We start from the raw sequence: 25,594 nt of genomic DNA, 5'->3' as shown, positions 1-25,594 counted from the left end.
TCAGTGTTCTCATCTCTAGAATGAAGAGGTTGAAAAAATAGATGACAAGTTTGGGCTACATCATTTCCAGGCCGATTTTAGCACCTTGAGTCCATCTGGGACTAGTACATCCAGTACTGCTGTCTTAATGGGGACACCACTGCCTCAAGACAGGAAGAACCTGGTTAACCCGCAGCCCCCTCCCCCTCAAAAAAAAAAAAAAAGATTCTGTGCTTCCAATGCTGGAGGCATGGGTTCAATCCCTGATTGGGAAAACTTAAGATCCCATGTGTCTTGCAATGTGGCCAAAAAGAATAAAAGTTCTTTTTCACATAAAGCAGAGGGTGGGCAGGGACTGAGGAGAACAGGGCTACAGAGGGTTGAATCTTGTATGTTGTGAAGGAAATGGGCCTGCACTGTATCTCTAGTGAAACCCACACTTCACCTCTCAACTCCAGTTTGAAATCTTCATTAGAGACCATGCTTCAGGAGAGGGTAAATTCTGCCCTACTCAGATCACAGGGAGCCAGGGCTGGCCCTTTTTCACCAAGAGGGGCTGCCTCCTTCCTCAGCTTTGGGTCTGCATGTCCCCACCCCTCAAAAGAGGGACTTCTTATCTGGAGGCTGTTAGGCAAGGTAAGCTCTGGGAAGGTGAGTTTTGCATGCCTGGAGGAGAATGTATTTAGAGTCAGGAGGAACCCCAGTGGCTGATCTATTGTTAATTCTTGCAGGCTGCTGCTCCTGCACACCTGGCCACGTAGGCACACACCTACTCCTGAGTGTTAGTCGCTCAGTTGTGTTTCTCTGCGACCCCACAGTGGTAAAGAACCCACCTGCCAATGCAGGAGACATGAGAGATGCAGGTTAGATCCCTGGGTCGGGAAGATCCCTTGGAGTAGGAAGTGGCAACCCACTCCAGTATTCTTGCCTGGAGAATCCCATGGACAGAGGAGCCTGGTGGGCTACAGTCCACAGGGTCGCAAACAGTCGGACACACTGAAATGACTGCGTGAGTGCAGAGTGTACCCGCCAGGCTCCTCTGTCTGTGGGATTTTCCAGGCAGGAATAATGGAGTGGATTGTCATTTTCTTCTCCAGGGGATCTTCTTGACCCAGGGATCAAACCCAGGTCTCCTGCATTGCAGGCAGATTCTTTAGCAGGGAAGCCACCTACTCCTAAGCCACCTGCATTAAAAAATTTTTTTATTTCTCAAAATCCTTCCCGTAATTTTCTGAAGGCAGGGACCATGACTTCTTTTCTTGGTGCCCTCCTAGAATACAGAAAAAGGGGCCTGTGGCAGAGAGAACAACACCTGCAGAAGTATGGATGATGTAGCATGGCTTCCTGGTCTTAGACAGTTGGAAAGGTTTAATAATAGCCTCTTTTTCCTTCATCCAGCTTCCTGTCAGTTGTCTCCCAAAGATCAGTGCCCGTGTTCATTTTCTGTAAACTACTCAATAGTTGACTTTATAATGGTGCAGCCCATGATCAATCCACCAAAAACAAAAGCCACCAGCAGTGGTAGGATCAGAATACTTTAATAAGATATCAGTGTCAAAATACATTTCCTTATAAAGTTAAGCTCCCATATAGTAATAACATTGTCAGTAGGAATTTGACAAAATAATAATGTTCACGAAATCATTATGTTGATAGATAAGGTTAATATGAAGCTTGGAATATTTTTTCAGAGTGTTTTAGTAAAACTGCAAGGGTAAAATGCCCTTAATGCTGAGGCAAACAGAAAATCAAACACCAGCGCTTACACGTCAGTAGCCCTTCAGGTTGTGCCGCCCACTGTGCGTAAGGCAGGCTGCGGTGCTAAAGGACAATTTGGGCGACACAGTGACTAGGTAATTTTTTCTTGTGAAACTTAAATTTTGTTTTGTTTTGGGCAGTAAGTTCATCCAGGCTTACCAGATTCTCGGTTTGCTGTGTTTTGCTTTGTGTGTTTCTAGAAACTTGGTCGTTGTACCCATGATGGAAGAGTTCCATGTGGCTAGTATTCTGAAACAAGTGATACTGTCCCTCTTACTGGGGAGTTACAAGGCACTTTTAGGAGACTGTTTGCAGTGCCTCCTACCTCTATACGTCACTTCTGGGAACAGACAGACCTCAAGGAGGCCCAGGGGCCATCCCCGGAGGTCCGCTTGCTGCACCTTGACATTGCAGGGTGATCTGAGGGCCTGGCCCCATTGGGAAGGGGCATGAGGATGAGGCTGGTCAGGACCAAGGGCCCCCTTTCTACACCTTCACCCCACCCCCGGTTCAACTCCATGGGCTCCAAGGTGGTGAGCGGGACGTGCACTGGATCACTGTACTGTTTCTGAATCTGCACCGTATCGTGAATTCCCATCTAAACCACCACATGGTAGTTCTGGAAGTATCCAAATGTGCCACATGAAAGACCATTAGAGTCACATAGCTCAGTGCACTTGAAGGGCTGGCAACAAAATCTTAAAAAGAGTTAAAGCACTTCCCCTCCCTTAGATCGTCCCACCCCGACCCCTGACGTGCCATCAGACCCTCTTGGCAGTAATAATAATACATACATACATACATACAAAATACATATAGAACACAAGGAGAAGACAGCTCGCAATGCTCCCACTTAATGATTCCACTTTCTGGATTATTTGTCACGCCTATGGCATATCCCGAAAGCAAAAAGCCAACAGCGAGAGACCTTGAGCAAGGTTAGTACAGGCCCGTGGGAGTTCTGTACAATTCTGCAGTGTCAGCAACATCAGGAAAAAGAAGATCAAACAGCTTAAAAAAGATTTTAAAGTGATTTTGTGAGCAGGATTCCATTTCCGTTTCTGATATTACAAAGTACCCATATATATGATAAACACTTAACCCAGATATAAATTTTTTTCTTAAAAAACTCAGTTATGCTTTTGAATAATAATTAAAAAAAAATCCACCAAATGCAGGGGAAAAACACCAGTTTAAGAAAAGCCGTACTGTGCAACTTTCATAGATAACCACACACAATGGAGTTTACCCTTCACATTTCATTTCTTTTTTTACCCCCAAAAGTCATATCAAAATTAGAGCAGAGAGTTGGCTTAAAAAAAAAAAAAAAAAAGATGGACATTTACAATACAGTGATTAGTTTTAAAAAAGAAAGGGCTGAGAGAGGCCAAAAATCAAGCTTAGAAAGCAAGATTATTTTGTTTCTCTTTGGCAACAACAACAAAATCTAGTTTTAGTTAAATGAAGCCAAAGCTTTCCCGAAAGGAGAACACACATACACCAAACTTGTTAATATGAATATTGTTTGTGTGTGAGAGAGACCCATGAATATTATAAATTAGGATTTGGGGAAAGAAAAATCTTATAAAATTTAAGAACATTTCCATTGACAGAGCAAAACATAGGTAAAACAATTATATTTTAAAAATATGGATAATAAAGTGAGCATCTTCAGAAAAAGGCCACTACTCGGTGACCTGGACAAGTTTGCCAGGTGAGTATATCTTGTAAAAAGTGTGGTGTTAGAAATACCTAGTTGCAAAAAACAGACGGAGAACGTGAAGCTGGTGGGACGGCGTGGGAAGGGTGCCTATTGGCGGGCGGCCCTGGCTCAGGTGGCCTGGTCCAGGGCTCGGAGGAGATCCCCTCCTTGGAGGAGCGTGGAGGTTCCCGGAACAGGCACGTTCACCTCACAGTCATATCTGGTCAGTTCCGGCAGCAGGTAGGGCTCAAACGAGGGTCCGAGCAGCCGGCTTGCCATGCCTGAACAGAGAGAGAGTGCTGTCGTTTAAAAGCCCTGCATCAACCGTGTGGGGAGGGTCTGTTCCCTAAAAGGCTAGCAGGGACGCAGCGGGTTCACAGAGCAGGAGGCGCTTCCAGTTTTCCTGACTCCGGGGCACAGTGGGGCAGCCCTCATTTCACTCTTCAGTGTTGTCTTTCCCTAGTCACCTACCCCGTGCTCGGAGCAGGGACCCAGCAGATAGCCCGTCTGCCTCTCTCATCAGGTGAGGGGCTGAGACCCAAGGCAGGGACAGAGTGCACAATGCAGATAGGACCGGGAAGGGCTCAGAGGGTGGGGGGGGGCGGGTGGAAGGAGTCCCCACGAAGGCTTCCTGGCCTGGGAGGTGGAGGCATGAGCCAGTGCCTGGGCAAGGCTCAGAGTTGCTGACTGAGCCTGCCCCCCGTGCACTGGCAGCTGGAGGGAAGGCCGAGCAGAGAAATGGAATTCTGAACCAGCTGGTGTCTGCACACACTTGCACACACATCTACATGCACTCATATCATACACATGTGCCACAAGCACATGGGCACGTACATACATACGTGCACACACACACACACAGGTCCTTCAAAGGCCTGACTTCAGTTTCAGGATCCCCACCCTTGGCTGCTCCTCTCCTGCTGAGAAGGAAGATAAGGGGACATTCCCAGCCCACCTCCCACCTCCCACCTCCAGGGAAGAGAGGGCCTGGGTGCCTGGAGGCAGACCCAGAAGCCCTTCACTGGCCCCAGTGATGTGAATCCCTGCTTCCCTTCCTGACTTACGTGAAACATCTCAGCCCCCGGGCCCTCTCTTCCTTCAGTCCTCATCTCAGCCACTTCCTAGGGTCCATGCCTGCCTCCCCCACTCATCCTTGCTCTCCTGTGGACTGGGTGTGTTTCATGGCTGGCTGCAGCCCCACAGTAGAAAGGGGTACTTGCTCATCATCCTTTTCTAATCCCCTCTTCTTTTACTCACCCTCAGAACCGACCTAAATTTAAAAAAAAATTATTTTCCCCTGAAAAGAATGAGTTTCCTAGGTTCACAGCAGGGATAATAATGCTGACTACCACTTCATGCAAACATATACATGAACATATACACTTTGCACAGGTGTGGGCATGGTGAGTCCTTGCCAACCCATGGACTGTAGCCCACCAGGCTCCTCTGTCCATGGGATTTCCCAGGCAAGAATACTGGAATAGTTTGATATTCCTTTTTTCAGGGGATCTTCCTGACCCAGGGATCCAACCTGAGTCTCCTGCATTAGCAGGTGGATTCTTTACCCACAGAGCCAGCAGGGAAGCCCACACTTTGCATGCAGGCCTCTAAATTAAATGTGCAGGCTACTACTCCAACCTAAGGTAGGTAAGGAGCAAAGCTGAAATGTAAGCCCAGGACTATCTTGTGACTCTAAAGCCTGGACTCTGAAGCACTGAACAGCAGTCTGTCTCAAACCATAGTGCTGAGGAAATGACCCTCTTTTGGGGCAGGAGTTTGGTATGTTTCACCCAAAGTATGAATTACATTCCTGTTTACATAGCAACCTTTTTGTGATAACATATTACATAGGATGCTGATAGACTAAGGTGGGTAAGAGGCAGGCATTGGGTGGCCAGTCCTCCTAGAAAGCAAGATCCCCTCCGAGGGCAAGCGTGCCTGTCCTCCCAGCAGTGCGTCCTCATCTCAGCATGATGCCCCAGTAGGTCACTGCATCAGGCATTACAGTAACACGAAGAACTGAGCAAAAGGCATAGGCTCTGGGGCTCTTACAGGGTATAGCCCTGGGTGTCACCTAGTCACTGGAGGGCTCCTTCTACAGCCCTGTGGACAGGTGGACTTCCAGTCTCTTTGTGGTCCCCTGGGGAGAGGAGGGCTCACCCCTCTCAAGGCAGCTGCCTTGCATGAGCAAGTTCATCCTTGTGCTGAGATTTGCCACCTTCTCCATCCCCTGGCTCCCACCCTCCCACAACGCCCAGGCCCTGGCACAGCACGCCTGTTCCTGAGTGCACCCACCTGACATCTTGTGAGCCGCGGGTAGGCTGTAGTCCTGGTACTGGGGGGCGTAACACTGAGCGGGGAACCCACTCTTGGTGGGCTCCCCCGGGCTCGTGGCAGACGGAGGCTGTGGTGGTGATAAGTGTCTCAGGGGCTGGCTCCTACCCCTCACGGGATTCTGGATGAACTCATCTGAAAAGGCCAATGTCAGACTGATGGGACAGACTGTGACACCCCCAGCATCCCTCTTCCTCCACAGGAGGAACCCAGAGATTTCTGACCATGTCACCCTCAGGTGGTGAGAGAGAGAAGAACCAGGGTGGGCCCGGAGCTAAACCCCTTGCTCCACCGGCAAATGCCCTCTCCCCCCCCCCCCCCCCCCCCCCCCCGGCCACGGACCAGGACTGTGCTCACCATTAGGGACATTTGCATTTGGCAGCTTGTCCGGCATCAAAGAGCAGGTCCCACCACCCCTGAGACTCTTCATTCTTTTCCACATCAAATGCGAGGTGCTGCTGCCTGGCGGATCCCCCTGCATGTGGAAGTGCAGACATAGAGGGAGAGGCCAGAGAACCCAGTCCCAAACTGCGCTGGGGTGAGGCGGGCCCTGCTTGCTCTGAGAGACCCTCCCTGTCAGCCCGGGTCTCTACATTCAGCCCCGGCTCCCACCCAGCCTTCCCCAGGGCTATGGAGAACCTGCGGCAATGCCCCCAGGAGATGGCTCACCCCACTCATGTCTTGGAAGGCTTGCTCCTCGTACTCCAGCTGTCGCTTCAGCTTCAGCTTGTTGGAGAGGGCAATCATGGCTGGGCTCATCACGTCTGGACCCTGAGGCCCGAAGCCCTTGGCAGACCTGCCAAGCCAGAGAGAGAGGGCGTGAGAGAGTCTGGGGCGCCACGGGCCCAGGGTCCTCCCCGGAGGGCAGTCTCCCCCAGGGCCGAGTCCTGGAGGAGGGGGCGAGGGCCTGGGCTGGAGCTCTCCCTGTTCTCAGTGCGCTCTGCCTGGTGGACACTGATGGCTCAGCTGTCTGCACCTCCCCCGACACGTGCCCGTCTGCCGGGCTGGCCCCCGGCGGCCTTTGGTCCTGGCCTGGTTTGTGGCTGCCCAGCTCGGTGACAGCTGTCTTTCGAGGGCCGCTTCTGCCCCATCTCCCCTGCTCTGCTTGGACTGCTCCCCACCAGGGACAAGGGAGGATGCCCTGTAAAAGGCAAGGGCCTCAGGGAAGCCTAACCAATGGGCCCTGGGAACTTGAAGTCTGTTCCAACCATGGGACAGCCAGGGGAGCTCCCAGGGGTTGGAAGGGCCTTGTGGGGTGGTGGATACTGGCAGATGCTGGGAGGAGGCAGGACGGGGAGGGCAGTGCTGGGCTCCAGCAGCCAGTCAGGCGGAAGGCAGGGGCATCTTTTCACTTTCCTCAACTGGGCTTCCACGCTCGAATGAGGAAATGTCCCTCCGTGTTGTGTGTGTGGGCGGTCTGTGGCTCAGATAATGAACTCTGAATAAAAAAGCACTCTAGGAGGTAGTTCAGGAAGCCACTTCTTTCCCTGTCTACAGGCCTCTCTTGGTCTCCAGCTCTGATAAAATGTGTCCCACGCGAGGCCTCACATATCTTAGGGCGAGTCCCCTAAAGCCCAAGCTCTCAGAGTTGAGAGAAGGCTAAGCGGCATATCGCACCTCTGTCGGATGGAAACTGGGGATGGGGCCAGGGGCCTTTTGGAGCCCCATACCTGCCCCTAGTGGGCACCTGTCTGTACCTCCTCCCCCATACTGCACAGCCTTAGCTGAAGCAGCCCAGCATCTCCGTCACTGACCTCTTCTTGAGCATGGCGAGATGGGGTGTGGCGGGGGGGAGCCCCAGGGGCGCTGCCCCCACGGCCTCTGCGTGCCGGTCTTCACCAGGCCACTTCGTGGGCCCCAGCTGTAGTGGTGGGTCAGGGGGCCACTGGGTGTTGGAAATGCCCCCCATGGAGGAGAGGGGGGTGTAGGTCTGACCACAGCACTGCAGCAGGGACACCCTGCTCCCACCGTCAAAGAAGGCGAAGGACACACGCCGCTGCTCAGGCTCCGTCTTCTTGCTTTCCAGCTGCTGCTGATACTTGTCCAGGAGGAAGGTGCTGTGAGAGGCCATCGGAGCCAGTGGCTGGAAGATGTTTGACATGGTGCTGAAGCAGTGCTGGGGGGCCGACTGGGGGGTCTCCGGCAGGAGGCTCTCCTCAGGGCAGATGGGGCTAAGCTGGAAGTCCTCTCCGTCCATGGGGATGTAAGGTGCCAGGGTCTCCAAATCCAGCTCGTTAAAGTCAGTCTAGAAGACACAGAGCAGGGGCAAAGCAGCTCAGCAGTGGACGCTGTCTCATCTTAGCCCCTCATACCCCCGCTCCCGCCCGAGGCATTCCTCCTGCACAGCCTGGCAGCGCCAAGGTCTTGGGGGCCCAAGAGAGGAAAACACAGATGTGTCTTCAAAGTGTGGAAGGTCTTCTGACAAGTGCTACCAGCCTTCCTGCGCGTCTCCTTCCACTCAGTCATTCTTCCACACACCCCACTGGTGTCAACCCCACCTCTTCCTTCCTGCCTACTCTGATGAGCACGATGGCTCCTGGGGGCCAAGGGCAGCTTTGTCCTCATCTCCCGCCCGTGCCCAGGGTGTATCTGTGGACAGCTCGTAGGGTAACCGTGGCCCAGTGCTCTCTGTGGGACCTTCATTCAGATCAACAAGGACTCAGAGATGGCCCCCAGGTTCCCTGTATGGGCACCATAGGGAATTCTCACAAGCAGATGCAGCAAAACAAACATTTCACCCCTCGCTGGGGGAGGTAGCTTATTAATGGTTACAATGACATGAAACGGTTAAAGAGAAGCAGCAGCCAGTTACCCACTTTCTCTTTTCAAGGAATAAATCTTAGAGTTCAGAGAAGAAAGTGCAGGGTTGAAGTAGGGAAAGATTGCAGAATAAAGACACAAACTGAGGAGGCAAGGCAGAAATTTGGATGAATAACCCAGAGTAAGACAAATAGGGATTAATACATTTCCTTTGGGTTTTGTGACATACTTACCATCCACCCACACCCTAGCCTGTTTACACAGGTTTTACAAGACTGTTTGGCCTTATGTAATATGTTTCTGAAAAGTTATATGTAAATAAAAATTTGTCAGATGTCATTTTAAAATGTGTTTAACATACGTTATTTCAAAGAATCCTAAAATGAAAATGTTTGTAAAGGGAATTGTTCCCTGTGCCTAGAAAAGTCTTATGCATCTGGACATGCTTTTTAAATGCAGAGCTCGTTAAAGAAACGTTCAGTTGTAGTTTTGGCATTCTGAGCTCTAATAAATATCCAAGTTAGTAGGATATAAATATATGGAGAGGTAAAAAGAGCTGGATTTGACACGGGTAAAGCAGAGGGCAGAAGTGGGAGGAGCAGGTGACCACAGGCTCCATTTCCCTGCACTCTCACCCAGTTAAGGGACCATGGCGTTGGCCAAGCTTTCCCACTAGTCTTTGCAACAAAGGGCCGAGGCTGCAGAGCATGGACGTAAGCCTTCACCGGCAGCAGCTGGTGGGCCTGGTGCACCATCCCAATCTTCTCCATGGCTACATACCTGGGTGCCACACTGGTCCTTCGCCTCTGTGTCCATGGCAAAGAGCTTCTCGATTGCTTCAATCTTCAGATTGTCATCTAGAGATGTGTAATAGTCTCCAGGGCTACTGGGCTAGGGGCCAGGAAGGAAGGTGACCAAGTTAAGGCTGTGGCACTGCTTTCCCCAGAAGTCCAAGGTGGAAGGAGAAATACATCTCTGAACCCACAGAGTCAACTCCAGTCCATGGAACAGGATTTGTAGAGAGGCCACTCCATATGAGCCATGTGAAACTCTCTAAGCTCAGTCTCCTCACCATAAAATGAGGCTGTCTTGAAGAACAAGCCAGACAGAGGCATGGCTGGCCAGGCTCTTTGCACCCAGCAGGATGGTTACTGTCCTGCATGGAGACTGAGCTCAGGGCTCACAGCTCTGAGTGACTTAGCCCCTGTCTCCAAGGACCTTATTCTGTAGATGGGGGTGGAGTGCCAACAGCAAGCATCTAATATGTGGCAGGCAAGTCTCATGGCCACCCTTGGGGTCTGCAGGAAACCCGAGGAAGAGGAGCACAGCATTGGGGCCTGGCCTGTCCACTCAGCCATCCGGCAGCAGCCAGAGGAGCTCACCCTCTCCATGACCTCAACCCAAGGCGGGGGACTCACCGTGGAGCAGCTGCTGCTGCTGCTGGCACTGGGGGTGCTGTTCCCCAGGGCGGCCGCCTGGGGCACAGTGAAGGCGGGCAGGCTCCCGGCCTCACTGTGGGTGCCGTGGCTCTTCACCTCTCCGGTCCACTGCTGGCCTGGGGGCAGGATGCCCTTGCCATAGGCTGAGGACTCCTCAAAGTTCGGGGTCCCTGTGGAGACAGGGCCTGGCTTGGTTAGCACCCACAACCACCGGGCTCACTGCCAGGACAGAGGAAGCCCGAAGGATGCACAAGAGTTCCTAAAAGGGTCTGCAGTGCACCTGGGCTAGGCCCTGGTGCACTGAGGCTCAGTTGGGTTAAAGAGGCCTTCAACCGAGGCTCTGCTTCAATGTACAGACTCTGTTTAATGGGAACACCCTCTTGGAGCCGCTAACTTTCAGAGATTAAATGTATCAGTTGCCTCTCTTCCCTGAAGGGTAATCTAGAATGCAGAGGAGAAGGTTATGAGAACTGGGCAAGTTACCTTGTTATTGCCACAAAACTGGGACGCTGCATGACTCCTTGGCCCAGGTTTGCCCTCTGTGACTCTCTGCAGTCACAATTCCCCTGTGGCTTCTCAAGAACATGTCTAGCAAGGCCAAGCCAGTTCAGAGCAAGTACAGGGAGGTGTAGCTATTCCTTGAGTGGCCACAGTAAGGCTTGGGGTGATGGTGGTCAGTTGCCACATAGGGAGGAAGGGGCTTCGCAGGTACACAGCAAGGGTCAAGAGCTGGAAACCCTGCTGGGGCCACCAGGACTCGCATCCCCAGGGGACAGGTAAACGTTTAAAGACGTGCATGTAAGGACTTACTGCTGGGCCCAAATCTGTTTCTCCATCCAAGTTTCTGGGATGATTTTTCCCAACATTATTTCAATATAGCAGCCTTTTGCCCCAACACACAATCTGTCTTTCAAGGTGGAGATCTGCCCACTCTGCAAAAATACGCCCATGGCTGCAGAGCAGATCCCTGAGACCTCTCCTCTCAGACTCCTACTGCCCATGATGCAGAATCGACCAGACCCCACCCGGATCAGTGCCTTGAGAGATCAGATATACGGCAGTCCTGAGCCATGGTGAGTGTATGTGCACAGCACAGGGTCTGGCCACACTAATGGATGATTAGCAAGACTCAGAGAAGGCACACGGCAGCTCTGCTTAAGGGAAATCCTCCCACCCAAAGAGAGTTTGATAGCCTCAGCCTAGCTAAGATGCACCCACCGAAATCCAGAGAAATGATGGTATCTCCCGCGGTAGGTGCCAGCTGGGCCAGCTCCTCGGGCTCCTCCTTCAGCTTGGTGAATAGGAAGTTGCTCTTCTCAGACACAGCCACCTTGCCACTGTTATCAAAGATGCTGTTCATGGTCAGCAGGTGCGGCTTAAACGGTGACTCTGTCTGATCCATGGAGAACACCACGTCGTTCTTCTCAATTTCACTGTTGAGATGAGAGGGAGCTTCAGACCCTCCACATTTTCCATCAGAACCCTTTGGCTCTCCCAGACACACTGCAACCCTGACAGCTGAGCCTCTCAGATAAAACCATGGGTATGGACAGGGTGTTAGCATTTTGTAAAGAACTGCACAGTGGTGGTTTGGAGTCCTGGAGCCTAGCGATGCCAAGAGCGCCTCACAGTATGTATCTGTCTTGGATGCTGCTTTTATGTTGTACATGGACTGTGTGGTGTGCACAGACCTGAAGGCTTCTGCCTTTGTTTCACCCCAGCACTGCCTTTCTCCAGCTGTCTTCTCAAGTTCTACATAGCTAGGGTGTTACCTCTTCTCCCCAAAAGTATGAGCAGTTCTCTTCCCTTGATCCTCATTCAGAAAACAGGTTAGGCTTCATCTATGTTCTAGTTGTCTCCCTCACATAGGGTGGAGGCATGACAGATGACAGACGAGAGGCAAGGGGCAGGAAAAGCGCCGTCAAAGGCAAATCCCAATGTCCCATCGTCCCCAGGATGCCCACCGCCAAGGACTCTAAGATGTGGTGCCCGGGTTCTGAGGAGCCTGGTGTCCCTGGGCTGCACTGTCAGCCTCAGGAACACCCTACCCCCAGCCTTGCGGCCCCCAGCCCTCGCACGCTCACCTCAGGACGTAGTTCACACACATGATGCACTGGGGCTGCAGGTTGCGAGGGTTGTAGATCACCGTCCCCTGTGTCTCCAGCCACACATAGCCCCCGTGCTTGGCAAGCATCCGGTACTGGCCGCTCACCACCTGACCCTTGGTGCACACTAGGGGAGGAGAAACGGGGCCTGAGGTCAGGGAGGCGAGGGCAGTGTATGGGAAAAGATGTGGAAGGATGAGCTGGAAGGGCGCTGAGAGCGTCTTGCCCAACACTTCATGTTAAACATGGGGAAGGTGGTCCAGAGAGGTTAGCTGATGTCCCTAGGCTGGCTGTGAGGGAGTGGCCATGGCCAACCCTTGACAGGTCAGCTCACACCGGCTCAGCTGTGAGCAGAAACCAAGAACACACCTGCCCTTTTTTCCCCTCAAGGTCAACGAGAGGAAGCCGCTCCACGGGGCACCAGCCAAATCCATGCATGCACCCAGGGTGCAAGAGCGCCTTCTCTGCCCCACACTGCAGGTGAGGGGAACCTGCAGGCAGCGTGGAGAATGCCTGTTCTCGGCAGCCCCTGGTAGCAGACCCACCATCAACACTCTGCTTGTGAATAAAGGCAGTTTAAAACAAAACAAAGCAAAACAGATATCCTGATTGTTTCAAGTCATTGGTCAGACCCGCCACCTTTAGGGCCACAGAAGGTTTGGGACCCAGAGCAAAGGCATAAACAAGCCTCCCAGGCTCCCAGTGGGGGCTGAGGCAGTACTGGGCCCCCAGCCACCTCCACACACAGCCTCTTCAAAGCCTGTGAGTCCTCTGCACTTGGCCTCCCAGCTGCCCAGCTAGGCTACCTGCATATGACTTCTTTCCTCTCCCAGAATTTTCTAAATGTTCATTTAACATTTGCTTTTCTCCATAAAAACACTGGAGAATGGACCCTGCATCCCAAGATGGTTTTCTTCCCCAGTCTAGAATGCTCTGACTGTTCCCATTAAAAAGGAATCAACAAGTCCCTTCAAATGAAAGTTTGCTAATGTTAGGATTTCTGATAGTTTTCTGAATTGCCCACTTACTTTCATTCCTGGGGAATTCATTCTTTTGAATCCCAGCTCAGAAACCCCCAAATCATACAGAACTAAGATGAGACATGCCAGCAGGATTAGGAAATCTGGGTTTTGGTTTCTTCATCTGCAAAATGGGGTAGTGATAATAATTAACAGTAATGAAAAGGCAGAGGAACCAGAGATGAAACTGCCAACATCCACTGGATCATGGAAAAAGCAAGAGAGTTCCAGAAAATCTGTTTCTGCTTTATTGACTATGCCAAAGCCTTTGACTATGTGGATCACAATAAACTGTGGAAAATTCTGAAAGAGATGGGCATACCAGACCACCTGACCTGCCTGTTGAGAAACCTGTATGCAGGTCAGGTAGCAAGAGTCAGAACTGGACATGGAACAACAGACTGGTTCCAAATAGGAAAAGGAGTACGTCAAGGCTGTATCTTGTCACCCTGCTTATTTAATTTATATGCAGAGTACATCATGAGAAACGCTGGGCTGGAGGAAGCACAAGCTGGAATCAAGATTGCCGGGAGAAATACCGATAACCTCAGATATGCAGATGACACCACCCTTATGGCAGAAAGTGAAGAGGAACTAAAGAGCCTCTTGATGAAAGTGAAAGAGGAGAGTGAAAAAGTTGGCTTAAAGCTCAACATTCAGAAAACGAAGATCATAAGACTGTTCTATACATCAGTGTCTCTTTTGCTGTCTCGTACACCAGGTTATTGTTACCATCTTATGGACTCTGTGGGAGAGGGAGAGGGTGGGAAGATTTGGGAGAATGACATTGAAACATGTAAGATATCATGTAAGAAACAAGTTGCCAGTCCAGGTTCGACGCACGATACTGGATGCTTGGGGCTAGTGCACTGGGACGACCCAGAGGGATGGTATGGGGAGGGAGGAGGGAGGAGGGTTCAGGATGGGGAACACATGTATACCTGTGGCAGACTCATTTTGATATTTGGCAAAACTAATACAATTATGTAAAGTTTAATAATAAAAAAAAAAAACAAAAAAAAAACGAAGATCATGGCATCCAGTCCCATCACTTCACAGCATATAGATGGGGAAACAGTGGAAATAGTGGCTGACTTTATTTTTCTGGGCTTCAAAATCACTGCAGATGGTGACTGCAGCCATGAAATTAAAAGACGCTTACTCCTTGGAAGGGAAGTTATGACCAACCTAGATAGCATATTCAAAAGCAGAGACATTACTTTGCCAACAAAGGTCCGTCTAGTCAAGGCTATGGTTTTTCCAGTGGTCATGTATGGATGTGAGGGTTGAACTATAAAGAATGCTGAGCACCGAAGAATTGATGCTTTTGAACTGTGGTGTTGGAGAAGACTCTTGAGAGTCCCTTGGACTGCAAGGAGATCCAACCAGTCCATCCTAAAGGAGAACAGTTGTGGGTGTTCATTGGAAGGACTAATGTTGAGGCTGAAACTCCATTACTTTGCCCACCTGATGCGAAGAGCCGACTCATTGGAAAAGACCCTGATGCTGGGAAAGATTGAGGGCAGGAGGAGAAGGGGACGACAGAGGATGAGATGGTTGGATGGCATCACTGATTCAATGGACATGGGTTTGGGTGGACTCCAGGAGTTGGTGATGGACAGGGAGGCCTGGCGTGCTACATGTTAGTAACTGTGGGGCAGAGGGGCTTAGAAATACTGAGTGATTTGCTGAAAGGCCCCCTCAGTGGAACTAGTACAGGACTGTAGTCCAAACTGAAGACCCCTAATCTGAGTTTTTTTTGGTTTGGTTTGTACTTTTTAAAAAAATCAACTTTGTGTGCTAAATTGCTTCAGTTGTGTTTGATTCTTTGCGACCCTATGGACCATAGCCTGCCAGACTCCTCTGTCCATGGGGTTCTCTAGACAAGGATACTGGAGTGGGTTGCCATGCCCTCCTCCAGGGGATCTACATGACCCAGGGACCAAACCTGAGTCTCTTATGTCTTCTGCATTCACAGGCAGGTTTTTTACCACTTGTGCAATTACCACCAATAGAAAATGCACCCATTTTAAGCATACATGTTTTGATGAATGTACAGGCCCTTGTAACAGTCACTACAATCAAAGAACTTTCCTTTATCCAACCTCCCGAATTTCTTATAGCTCTTAACAGTCAATCCCCATTGCTCCACCCCAGTCCCAGGCAACCACCGATCTGTTTTCTGTTAACGATATATTGAAATCATCTTCTCTCCATTTGCATGGAAGTGGAATCATACAAGAGCACGTGCTCTTTTGCATCTGCCTTCTTTGTACGTAGCGTGTTTCCCAGAATCCTCATGTTGTTGTAGATGTTTCTGGCTTGCCCCCTTTAATTGCTGAGTAATGTTCCACTGCACAGAGATACCATTATTTATCCATTCACCTTTCAGTGGATGTTTGTTTTCAGTTTTTGGTTATGATGAATAAAGGTGCTATAAACATTAATGTACAAATCTTTGTATGGACATACAGTGTAGGTGTAGCGTAGGGGTGCGGTGGGCAGGTCTTATGGTACGGACACCTTTCCTTTCTTAGATACTGCCAAGTTATTTTCCAAAGTGGTTATATCGGCCTTGTCTAATCTTTTAAATAAAATCCTGTGCTGTAGGGAAGACAGATATCATTTTTTTTTTTTTTTTTAACATGAGGAAACTAAGGCCAGAGGGATTGTGACCTGCTTTACATCACGCAGGACAATAGTCTGGGCTATGAGACAGCCTTGTGGCCCGCAGCATGGTGCCCTCCTCCTACATTCCCCTGGGCGGCACTTCAGTGGGAAGACTGAATTGGTGGTTGCTGCTGTCCTAAATCATCAGGGACCCCTTGGCCAAAGAAATAACTTTGTCTCCCCTCATCTCCCTTGATCTGCCCCACTGAGGCTCCCCTGCTCTAGCGACATGATTCTTGCACAATTTCAAGTGCCTGGAGTGAACTTATTTATTAACTTATTAACTTGTTCTTAATGCAGACAAGATTCAGGGCTCTTATTCTTTTTGATTAAACAGTGCAGTGAGCGAAGGTTTTTAACTGCATTTCTAGCGACTGCAGGCGAGGGCCTGCTCTGTCAGTAGCACGTAATTACACCAGCTTTCTAATCATCTGCTTGTTAATGCCAGCCTGGGTGAGGGGCCTGCTACTTGGTAGATAGGCTTTTTATGGCCTTAATCTAGTTTTCCTAAGAGCACATACTGTCCTCACACAACAAAGAAAAACCAGCCCCCCTCCCCCAAACCCTTACCCTCCAAGGGTAACAAATGTATAAACTACTAATCCATTTGCAAATGATGGCTTTCAATTATCTAAATCTGGTTTGAGGCCTGAACTTCCCCAGCAATTTCAATGGTAAACCTTCACAGGCTAAGATACACATACATGCCTAAATTCGGGATGCTGGTGTGTAACCCTGGACCAGCCTCAAGCCTGGGCCCCCAACTATTCCATAGTATGAGCATGGGTCTGTGGTGCAACTTTCTGCATAACTCAATGAGAGAGAGAGAGAGAGAGAGAAAGAGACAGAGAGAGAGTCGGACAAACACAGAGAAACCGATTGAGAGAGATGGAAAGATTGAAAGAAAGGAAAAGAACTGTCTGGCACATGGAACTCTACTCAGTTATGTGGCAGCCTGGATGGGAGGGGAGTTTGTGGGGAGAATGGATACATGTATATGTATGGCTGAGTCTCTTTGCTGTCCACCTGAAACTATCACAACATTATTAATTGGCTATACGCCAATATAAAATAAAGAGTATTAAAAAAAGAAGGGGGAAAGAGAGACAGAAATAGTTTCTTCTGTTTAGCTGGCATTAACCCCATTTCCAGGCAACCCATGCAGATTTCCTTTTGTGGGTTCAGGCTGACTGGGTAGAGGCCTCCAAACTCAGAGCTGCTTTGCTTGGCTCCATCAGGGAAAGAAGGGAACCTGTGATTTATATTTGGTCTGTGAATTATCTTTAAGTGTGCCTATTGCTTAAAAACACAAAGTCAATAAAAAGTACCATATTGCCCTTGGATTCAGCAGAAAACTAAATTAGTATGACAATATTTTACCCCAGATCTTTTTTAAGGATCAAAGATTTTCTAAGAGAAGGTAAAAAACCCTTTCATAGGCCTACTGAGAAGTCATCGTTTTTGTTCTTTTGGACAGTAGCTTCCTCCCCCTTCCAACCCCAGAAGATTCAGTCCAATGCTGTCCTGTAAGAACTCTCAGAAACATTTGCTAGTGTCCCTACTTTGATGATGCACCCTTGGCTGAGAAGGAAGGTTAGGCTTTTCCCCAGTTTTACATCTAAAGGAGGGAACCAGAAAGCCAGGCACTGGGGAATCAGTGGGAATCCCAGTCCCAGTATCAGGACGACTTAGGGAGCTGGAACTGCTATGGATCAGAAAAGCATGGGGAATCCCAGAGAGGAGGCTGGTGCCACATCCCACAGTTTCAAAGCTGGGGCAGGTTAGGGCTGGGTCACGTCCATGACACATCCACCTCCCACCCCCATCCCTGTGTCCCTGAATGTGGAATCTGGATTTTGGACTTTTTTTTTTTTTTGCCAGAGACCACAGTGAGAAACATCTTTGAGATATCATTAGGGGCCCTGCTGCACTGTCAGATTGAACCCTAAAGCCATGAGGATGAAGCACAGAAACCAATTAGAGAAGATCTTACTGCTTGAGAGAAGAGTAACTGTGCTTCTGTACAGTTTATGGGCTGCTGATCTGTTAGCTGCTCTGAACCTCAGCTGTCCTAACCTTGGGATAGATGGATGGATTTAGGAACAATGGGGAAATAGCTGTATTTCCATTTTCTTCATTGCTGCTTCAAGCCACTCTAATCCCTGGAGTCCAAGACCAGCAGGACCATTGGGAATCTTCTCAGACTAACCCATTTTAAGTCCTTCTGTAATCCTCTCAGCACCTCCATCTGCACTGGGGGCACTTTTTTGAAGCATTCTTTCCAGAATATAGTTTTTGTCCTTGAGTTTATCATTCACTTAGTGCCTATACAGTACCAAACACTACGCTAGATACTGAGGCTGAAGGTACCGGCCAGCTGGCTCCCAGAGAACACATAGCCCTCCTTCTCCCTCAGATATGAGATCCTTTAGGGTAGGGATCAATCCTATAAATTTCTATTTCCCCTAGTAGGCCAAGTGAGGAGGGTATGGCAACCCACTCCAGTATTCTTTCTTGGAGAATCCCCATGGACAGAGGAGCCTGGCAGGCTACAGTCCATAGCGTCACAAAGAGTTGACATGACTGAGCGACTAAGCACAGCACAGCACAGGCCAAGTACAGGGTTATAAACCCATAGTCTTGCATGTTGATGGGCTGTATGGATTCAAGAAAATTGTCTTGGATCATTTGCAAATGAGAAGACTTCATTGGGATTAAAGTCAACTGAAATGCAGTAGAACGGCTCTGTCTAATATGGTATCCATAAGCCAAGTGTGGCTACTTAAAGTTGATTAAAACTATAATTTAAAAATTCAGTTCTTCAGTTGCATTACACATATTTCAAATACAGCAAAGGTCACCCATGACTCTGCAGAGGAAGAACATTTCCACTCCAAAAAGTTCTTTTGGACAACCCTGCTCTAGAATCCTTTCATAATTCAGGTTTTTTTTTTTGTAAGCTACAAGGCACAATTTCCACATGCCATTATTGGGTTGCCTGGACATTCTCATCCAACTGAGTTCTCTTGATTCAGCAAGCACGCTCTTAAAACCATGGCCCATCTCGACTAATCCAGTAAGCTGGCACTGTACAAGCCCCACCTCTGCTTAGCCCAATGTCCCCATCCTTCAAGGCTCAACTCAAGTGCCCTGTCCTCTCTTTTCCCGAACTGTCCCAGCCCTCTTCTTCTCTGAATGGTGTACTTGCATCTAAAGCATATTACCCAAGTTGACCACGCTCTATGGGGCTGTTCCATACGTTTCTGCAATCTGTTAACTGCAGAAATGTGCCCAGTGGAGGTGGTAAGGGGGGAATGAGATTCAGCCCACCCTCCATTCTCTAGGCTATATGCCTTGCGGTGTTGGTGTGTCCCCTTATCCTATTTGCATCAACATGCCATATAGGCTGGTGGCAATTCTGGTTTTCTAGCTTTCCTGAGGACATGAGTCTTGTATGCCGCACAAGACGGTGGGCCCTGTGACGAAAGTGATTGGATTTTCTTCCTTCTCACCAGTCACATTTCACTCAAGGCCAGATTCCACAGATGTATGGGGGTACTCCTGGAACTTACAGTTCTGGTGGCTTTTGGTCATGTTCTCTGAGTCCAGTGCATGGTAGAACTCATAGGCTGAGCGGCCAAGCAGCTCTTCAGGGTGGTAACCAACCAGTTCTGTGATTCTAAATTGAAAAAAAAAAAAAGCAAGGTGGGGAGATCATATGAATATGAACGGGGTGCAAGGACCTATATCCAGAATGTAAGTCAAATGCACACATTCAAGGAAACACATTCCAAACTTCCTGGTCATACCATTCATCCAAACAAACAAAAGTATGGTGATCAACTTGCAACTATGGGTCTACTGAAGCTCACTCTTCCTGCCTTTCCTGAATTGTGTTTGGAGAGGAAGGAAAAACACCTATCTAAGGGTTCCCTAACTCTCACCCCCAGACAAGCACACATGCATATTCTCCAGTGACCACTGGAAGGGGCTCTCATCAGCCCCCTAACTCCTAGTTTTTGTAGACAAGTAAGCAGAGATGCAGAGACAGCAGACAATTTACTTGATGTCTACACAAGTGTCTGGGCACAGAGCAAGAATAAAAATGGGAACCTCCTGATTATTCAAGCTTATTCTAGTAGAAGTCATTATAAATGAAAAGTGAAAATTACGTGATCCTGAGTTAGAAAAGCCCAGAGGTGGCCTTTCCATGTGTGTTAACCACAGGGCAAGAGGAACCCGGGCAGCAGAGGCTGGTCTGTGCTCAAGTCTTCACCCCTCAGGTCCTGCCTGGTGACCTGATACCTCTTAGACATCAGGTGTGCCATTATGGGTTCTCCAATTTGTCCCTCCCCACCTCAAGGAAAGGGGGGAGGGCATAAGGTGCCGAGAGGAACAAATACGAAATCATAGCTCTAGAAACGTGCCCCTTCATTAACACTCTGATAAATAGGCAGCTCTGAAATGACAGGGCTTGGCTGGGCGCTGTACAGTGTCTGCTTTTGATGGGAAGAGGGCAGAGAAAAGGCAGACGTGGAGAATCATGAAGAATCAGGTACCCTTCTAAGAACCCTCTGCTCCGCACAGGAATCATTAAAATAAACAAAGCCCTACCCAAGAACCACCAGATAAGCTGCTTCCCCACGTCATACCTAAACATATTTCTCATAATCTTTGTTCTCTTACGTTTTTTCTAATGGGCTTGCTGTCTTGTTTACTTAGCCTATCACGAGCTAGAAGCGATGCTATCTCCTCATCATTACAAGCTCTGTTTTGGAACACATGGCTTCTGGGGCCTGGCCCGGTCACCTGTCCACGCTGGAGATGAAAGCAGAAGCTGTAACTCCTTGGTCTCCTGTCTCTACTCCTCTCCCCCTCTCCATGTGGGTTTTGTATAGGTCAGACTAAATCATCCTAGAATATTATTTCTGTTCTGTCACTCCTCTCTATAATAAGCATCTCCAGCTTACCTATCACCAGCCACATCCAGAGGAAATAAACTCTGCCTAACTTCTAAGTTCCCCCAGAGTCTTATCTCCACCTTCCAAGCAGTTTAATTTGCAGCTGATCGGCAGCATGCCATATCTCCTGCCCTGGTATATCCCTTTCCTCCCAGTTTCCATTGCTGGCAAAGCTAGGCTTGCTGCAGAGCCTCAGGGCCTTCTTTCTCTGAGCCCTGATGATGACAGGGCCAGTTCAAGACTGCATCTTGTTCACCGAGCTGTCTCCAAGTCCCCCGTCTTAAGCCTAATCAGCGAACACAGTGTCACAAGGAATTATGTATTCTTCTTTCCACATCCTAGGCTGCCAACCCTGAATTCAGGAACCACATTCTCCTTTGGCCTCCGCGACGAGTGCTCAGTAAATGCCAGAGTAGCTGACCAACGGACTGATTTTCTTTGGGGGCCTAAGGTACAGTCAGAGCCCTGTCTAACTCAGCACTATTAAGGATCCCAAGCACTAACAATCCATTTTTCTTCCTAGAACACAATCACCTATCTTAGTGCACGACGGTGCACACACACAGCCTTCAGCGCAGCCCTCATGGTATTCAGTCCATCCTTCCTCCATTCCCTAAGGTGTGTCTGGTGTTGAACTGGGCAGAGAAGAGGCAAATTCTCTGCCTAAGTGAGACCTGGGGGTGAAAGGCTTTGTCAAACAATGGGCAACAGACCAGAGCTGAGATGCTTAGGTCTCAGCTGATTTAGGCCAGCAGAGATTTCTCTGGTGAGATTTCAGCAGTTCACTTGCACCAGCCAACTGGTTTCAGATGGGGAGGACCTGTCCCCTCACTTGGCCCTGAGCAGAGAGATCTTTGATTTCATCACCAACAGACATGTTCCTCAGTGGCTCAACCCTGGGACTGCCAATGGCACGTTAGCCGGAGTGGAGATTCAGGGAGAACGAGGAGATGGTTGAACAGAGCTGGTGCTTCCTTTCTTCCACCCAAGTAGCTTTTCTGATGGGTTCCATGTCTTTTAGGCGTAGCCTGGGAGTCAGAATCGCACCAGTAGGCTGTGCTGACAGTGGGTTGGCTGTTTACAGGCTCACCAGTTTGCCACAGAAACTACTTCCGTGCGTGCACTAGTTGTAGATTTCCTAGAGACCCTCAAAAATGAGGCTGTTCTGGGAAAGTCTGATTCTCCTCCATAAAGAGACTACACTTTCTTTCAAGATTAGAATCTTTAAAACTCTCAAAGTAAATGTTTATTATAATCAACCCCAAATAAAATATTTTCTGATCTAATTAGTATACTATCCATTCAGAGGACACAATGGCATGTTTTGGAAGTGGACAAACAAGGGCTTAGCTTCAGGATTGCCAGCTCTCTTCCCAGTAGCAGCCTTCATTTATCTTGTCAACTAAAATAAATATTTAACGTCTCCTTCTTCATGCCTTTAAACAGACGACTATAAAAACTGGGAAATACACATACCCCAAACACAATTGAAGAACATTCGAGTGGTTGAACTTCACAAAACCAGGAAACCCCAACTCAAAGCTAATGGTCGTTGCCCTCCTTCGGCAGGCACACCGACGCCAGCGGGGAGGCTAACGAACCCGGTTTGTTTATAGGGTCGGCCTCCGCGGCACACAAGGGCCCTCCCTGCTCATTTCCCTCTGTCCCAGGGAAGTCTCCAGAGCTGGGCTGTGATAACATTTCATCTGCTCTCTTCACCAGAGGCAGGGGAACTATTTTTTTTTTTCTCTCTAATTAAAGGTCCCTGACTCTCTGGAGGGGGGGAGAAAGTCATTTTGGGGTCACCCCATAAATTTCAAAAGTCAATTCAGTATGGCTGTTCTGTTTGCAGAGAAGAGGGACATGTAAAGGGGCTTAATTCACCAGACTTCAGAAGTAAAAAAGCACAGAGGTTCCTTTTTAATAATAAAGTAGGAATAGAACCGGATTGAGGATGAGGCCAGGAGAGGGACACAGACATTGACAGGCAGCCACAGGAGAGGCAGGAGGAAGAGAGAAAAAAAGAAACTAGAAAATGGAGAGGGAAAGAAAGGCAGTTAAAACCTGAAGTTAGTGTCGCCCCAAGTTAATATGTGGGTCAGAAGGCTAGGCTCTCTGGATTTCAGAGTCGGGTTTGCCTCACAGCATAAAATGACAGTTACTGGTCATTCATTGCTCTCTACCCTTCACGCTGCGAGGCCCTTTCCACGTGGACCAGCCGCGGCTGAGTGCTAGGAAGACATGGACTCTCCCGCGGCAGCAGGGTCAGGGCCGTGTGGCCTTGTAGGCAGAAGAGAGTCAGTGCGGGCCTGAGCCGGCTCGGCCGCCCACGAGTAACGAACGGGGCAGCGAGCTCCCTGCTTCGCTCCCTGCTTCACACGCTGCACCTGGAGTCAAACAAGGTCTGGCTGCAGTTGTTACTCATTCCGTACACGGGCACAGAATTTGCTCAGTAAATTAATCATGTAAACAAGATGGTTAGAAGAGTATTTAAACTATTTGAGAGGATGAAAGTTTTAAGTACTTCATAACCACCTATTTGTTTTTGAAAGAATGCCTTTGCTAATAAAACCATCCTTCTATTCAGGCCTGCTTTCTTTCCTTCCCTCCTCTGGCCATGGCCTCTCCAAAGTAACACTGGGCTCACCTCATTTTGGTTTCTGTATGTGCTTTTTTTTTTTTTAGCTTTGAAACTGCATTTCCTTAATAATAACCAGACTATTCACCACCACAGATTTCAATGGCGTTTGTTTTAATGTATTTCAATCCAGATCTTCTTTGCTTTAAACAACACTTTTGCCTTGTGCTTCCCTCCAATAGGACATGGTTAAGTGAATATCCAGCTGGCTCTGCAGTTAATAGATAATTAATTTGCATCCTGTCAGTGTTATGTGTTACTGGTGGGGTGAATATATACATAGTGTGCATAGGGGGGTAGCCTGGTTCAACCCTGGACCGACTCTAAGTGCCACCAAATGCCGAAACCGCCTTACATTACCTTGAAACCCACAAGCAGGAAGGGGAAAGTTGCCTTGGATTGTAGCAAGAGAGAGGCAAATCATGCAGATGAATAACTTTTGAATTGTGAGGTCTATCACACTTGAAATCAATTCCAAAGAACTGCTTCTTCCAAGGAATATTTTGAACAGATTAGACAGGATGATATACAAGCATTTCTCATAAACACGCTCAGTCTTTCTTAGGACTGATTTCAGAACATTGTTTGGAAGAGACGCAGATGCACAAGAACATTTCAAGTGTCTTCTAAACTCCGGGACTTAAAAACACATTATATATACTCTGCTACATAAGATCGGTAGAGAAAGGCTAATATGAAACTAAAAATATGTAACATATTAAGCTAAAAGATCACTTTGCATTTAAAGATGCTACCTATCCTCTAAAAAAAAAGAAGTAAAATAATTTGTTAAATGTATTTCAGTATGCAATTAAAGTATATAATCTTTTACTATTAATTTGCCCAAAGTCAGTCTATTTTCTTCTTGGGCATTAATACTATCACTTTTCAGGTGTTTTTATGTGTGTTTTGCATCTCATGGTTCTCTATAATTTTACTGACAGTCTCCTAAAGATTCTCAACTATCCCTTACTTTTATCATTACCATTCCCAACTTCATCGTAGAAAAAGAGTTAATCATAAATCTGACCCACAGAATTTGAAATGTAGGCATCTGCATTCACTAAACTGTAACTTATGATATTATTACATCCTATGTTGCCCTGATTCAGTGACAAAAAGGGGTTGCCTTCAGATTCTTTATTTTTAAAAATTACATGACCCTCTTTGTTAATCTGAAAATTTTACTGTTATGATAACTCCCCCCCACTCATACTTCTCTTATGCACATAATTTTCTTTTATAATTTATTTCTAAGATACAAAAAGACTCATAAAACACACAAAGTCACAGCTGGATTTTGTGTATTACAGATTTGCCCTGCTCTCCCTGATGACTTGGCTTCTTTCTGTTATTTTCTTTTTCCACTAGATGGCGCCTCCATGTGAATTTAAGAACGACCCCATCTTGAAGTTAAATTACTTGGGAACAACTTTTGTCTTCCTTTTGGGTGAATGGTTCATTAAGTTGCTCATGTCTCCAACTCCAGACCCTTGGAGATCAAGAATCATCTCTTTCCTTCTTTGATAGAATCAGTCTATGGCACTGAGTTAGATACATGGTAGATGTTCAATAAATAACACTTCATTAATTGGCTGCTCATTTTAGGAAACTATATGAATTGTGAATGGAGACAAATTCATTACACTGATAATCAGGATATTCTTCTTTAAACTTTCTGCTCAGTTTTACTGCTTCCATTGAGAGCAATTGATTGTATATACAAATAAATGTGACTGACATAAACTGTTATAGAATTCTCTTCTAACAATATTTGCTGTTTCAGATAATACAGGACTTGAGTATGGTCTTGACTCTCTATTAAGAGGAGCAGGATGAATGCATTTTGAGCCATCTGCATTCCTTTATTCAATTTTAGATCTTTCAGGACAAGTTGCTTCTGGTTCAACTGATTTTGGAAACCTGAGAGTTAAGTAAGATTACTCTTTTTTCTATTTTACTTCTCACCTCCCTGCTTCCTGTCTTCTCCCTTCTCTTTTTCTCCATGATCCTCTTTTTTTCATTTGTTTGATTATGTCTGTGGTCTCAATACAACTAAGAAAAAGTACCAAACAACCTCAGAAGTGATTCTGTGGGTTCTAATTGCCTTACATTTTCACCAGATTCTTTCTAACTTTCCCAATGGAAAAAGAATCCCTTTGTGGGAAATCACAGCCCCTCATGTGTGCCAGATGTCATTAAACCTAGTGAATTCCCTGATTAAAATGA

General features: G+C 48.0%; 1 protein-coding gene across 2 annotated transcripts in view; it reads right to left on the bottom strand.

Annotated features, from left to right (window-relative positions):
* Positions 1-1,501: 1,501 nt before the first annotated feature.
* EPAS1 (endothelial PAS domain protein 1) overlaps positions 1,502-25,594 on the bottom strand; it is a 92,613-nt gene continuing 68,520 nt past the window's right edge. For both annotated transcript variants that reach the window (XM_027555173.1, XM_027555174.1), the window contains exons 7-16: positions 19,339-19,445; positions 12,057-12,204; positions 11,191-11,405; positions 9,952-10,142; positions 9,314-9,424; positions 7,528-8,018; positions 6,443-6,569; positions 6,131-6,248; positions 5,735-5,908; positions 1,502-3,720 (exon numbers count right to left, since the gene is read on the bottom strand). In XM_027555173.1, coding sequence (XP_027410974.1) covers positions 3,569-3,720; positions 5,735-5,908; positions 6,131-6,248; positions 6,443-6,569; positions 7,528-8,018; positions 9,314-9,424; positions 9,952-10,142; positions 11,191-11,405; positions 12,057-12,204; positions 19,339-19,445 — 1,834 coding nt within the window. In that variant the 3' untranslated portion in view covers positions 1,502-3,568. The remainder of the gene's footprint in view (positions 3,721-5,734; positions 5,909-6,130; positions 6,249-6,442; positions 6,570-7,527; positions 8,019-9,313; positions 9,425-9,951; positions 10,143-11,190; positions 11,406-12,056; positions 12,205-19,338; positions 19,446-25,594) is intronic.

The sequence above is a fragment of the Bos indicus x Bos taurus genome, chromosome 11, assembly GCF_003369695.1.
Source record: "Bos indicus x Bos taurus breed Angus x Brahman F1 hybrid chromosome 11, Bos_hybrid_MaternalHap_v2.0, whole genome shotgun sequence".
Lineage (NCBI taxonomy): Eukaryota > Metazoa > Chordata > Mammalia > Artiodactyla > Bovidae > Bos > Bos indicus x Bos taurus.
This window is presented reverse-complemented; position numbering and strand designations above follow the sequence as displayed.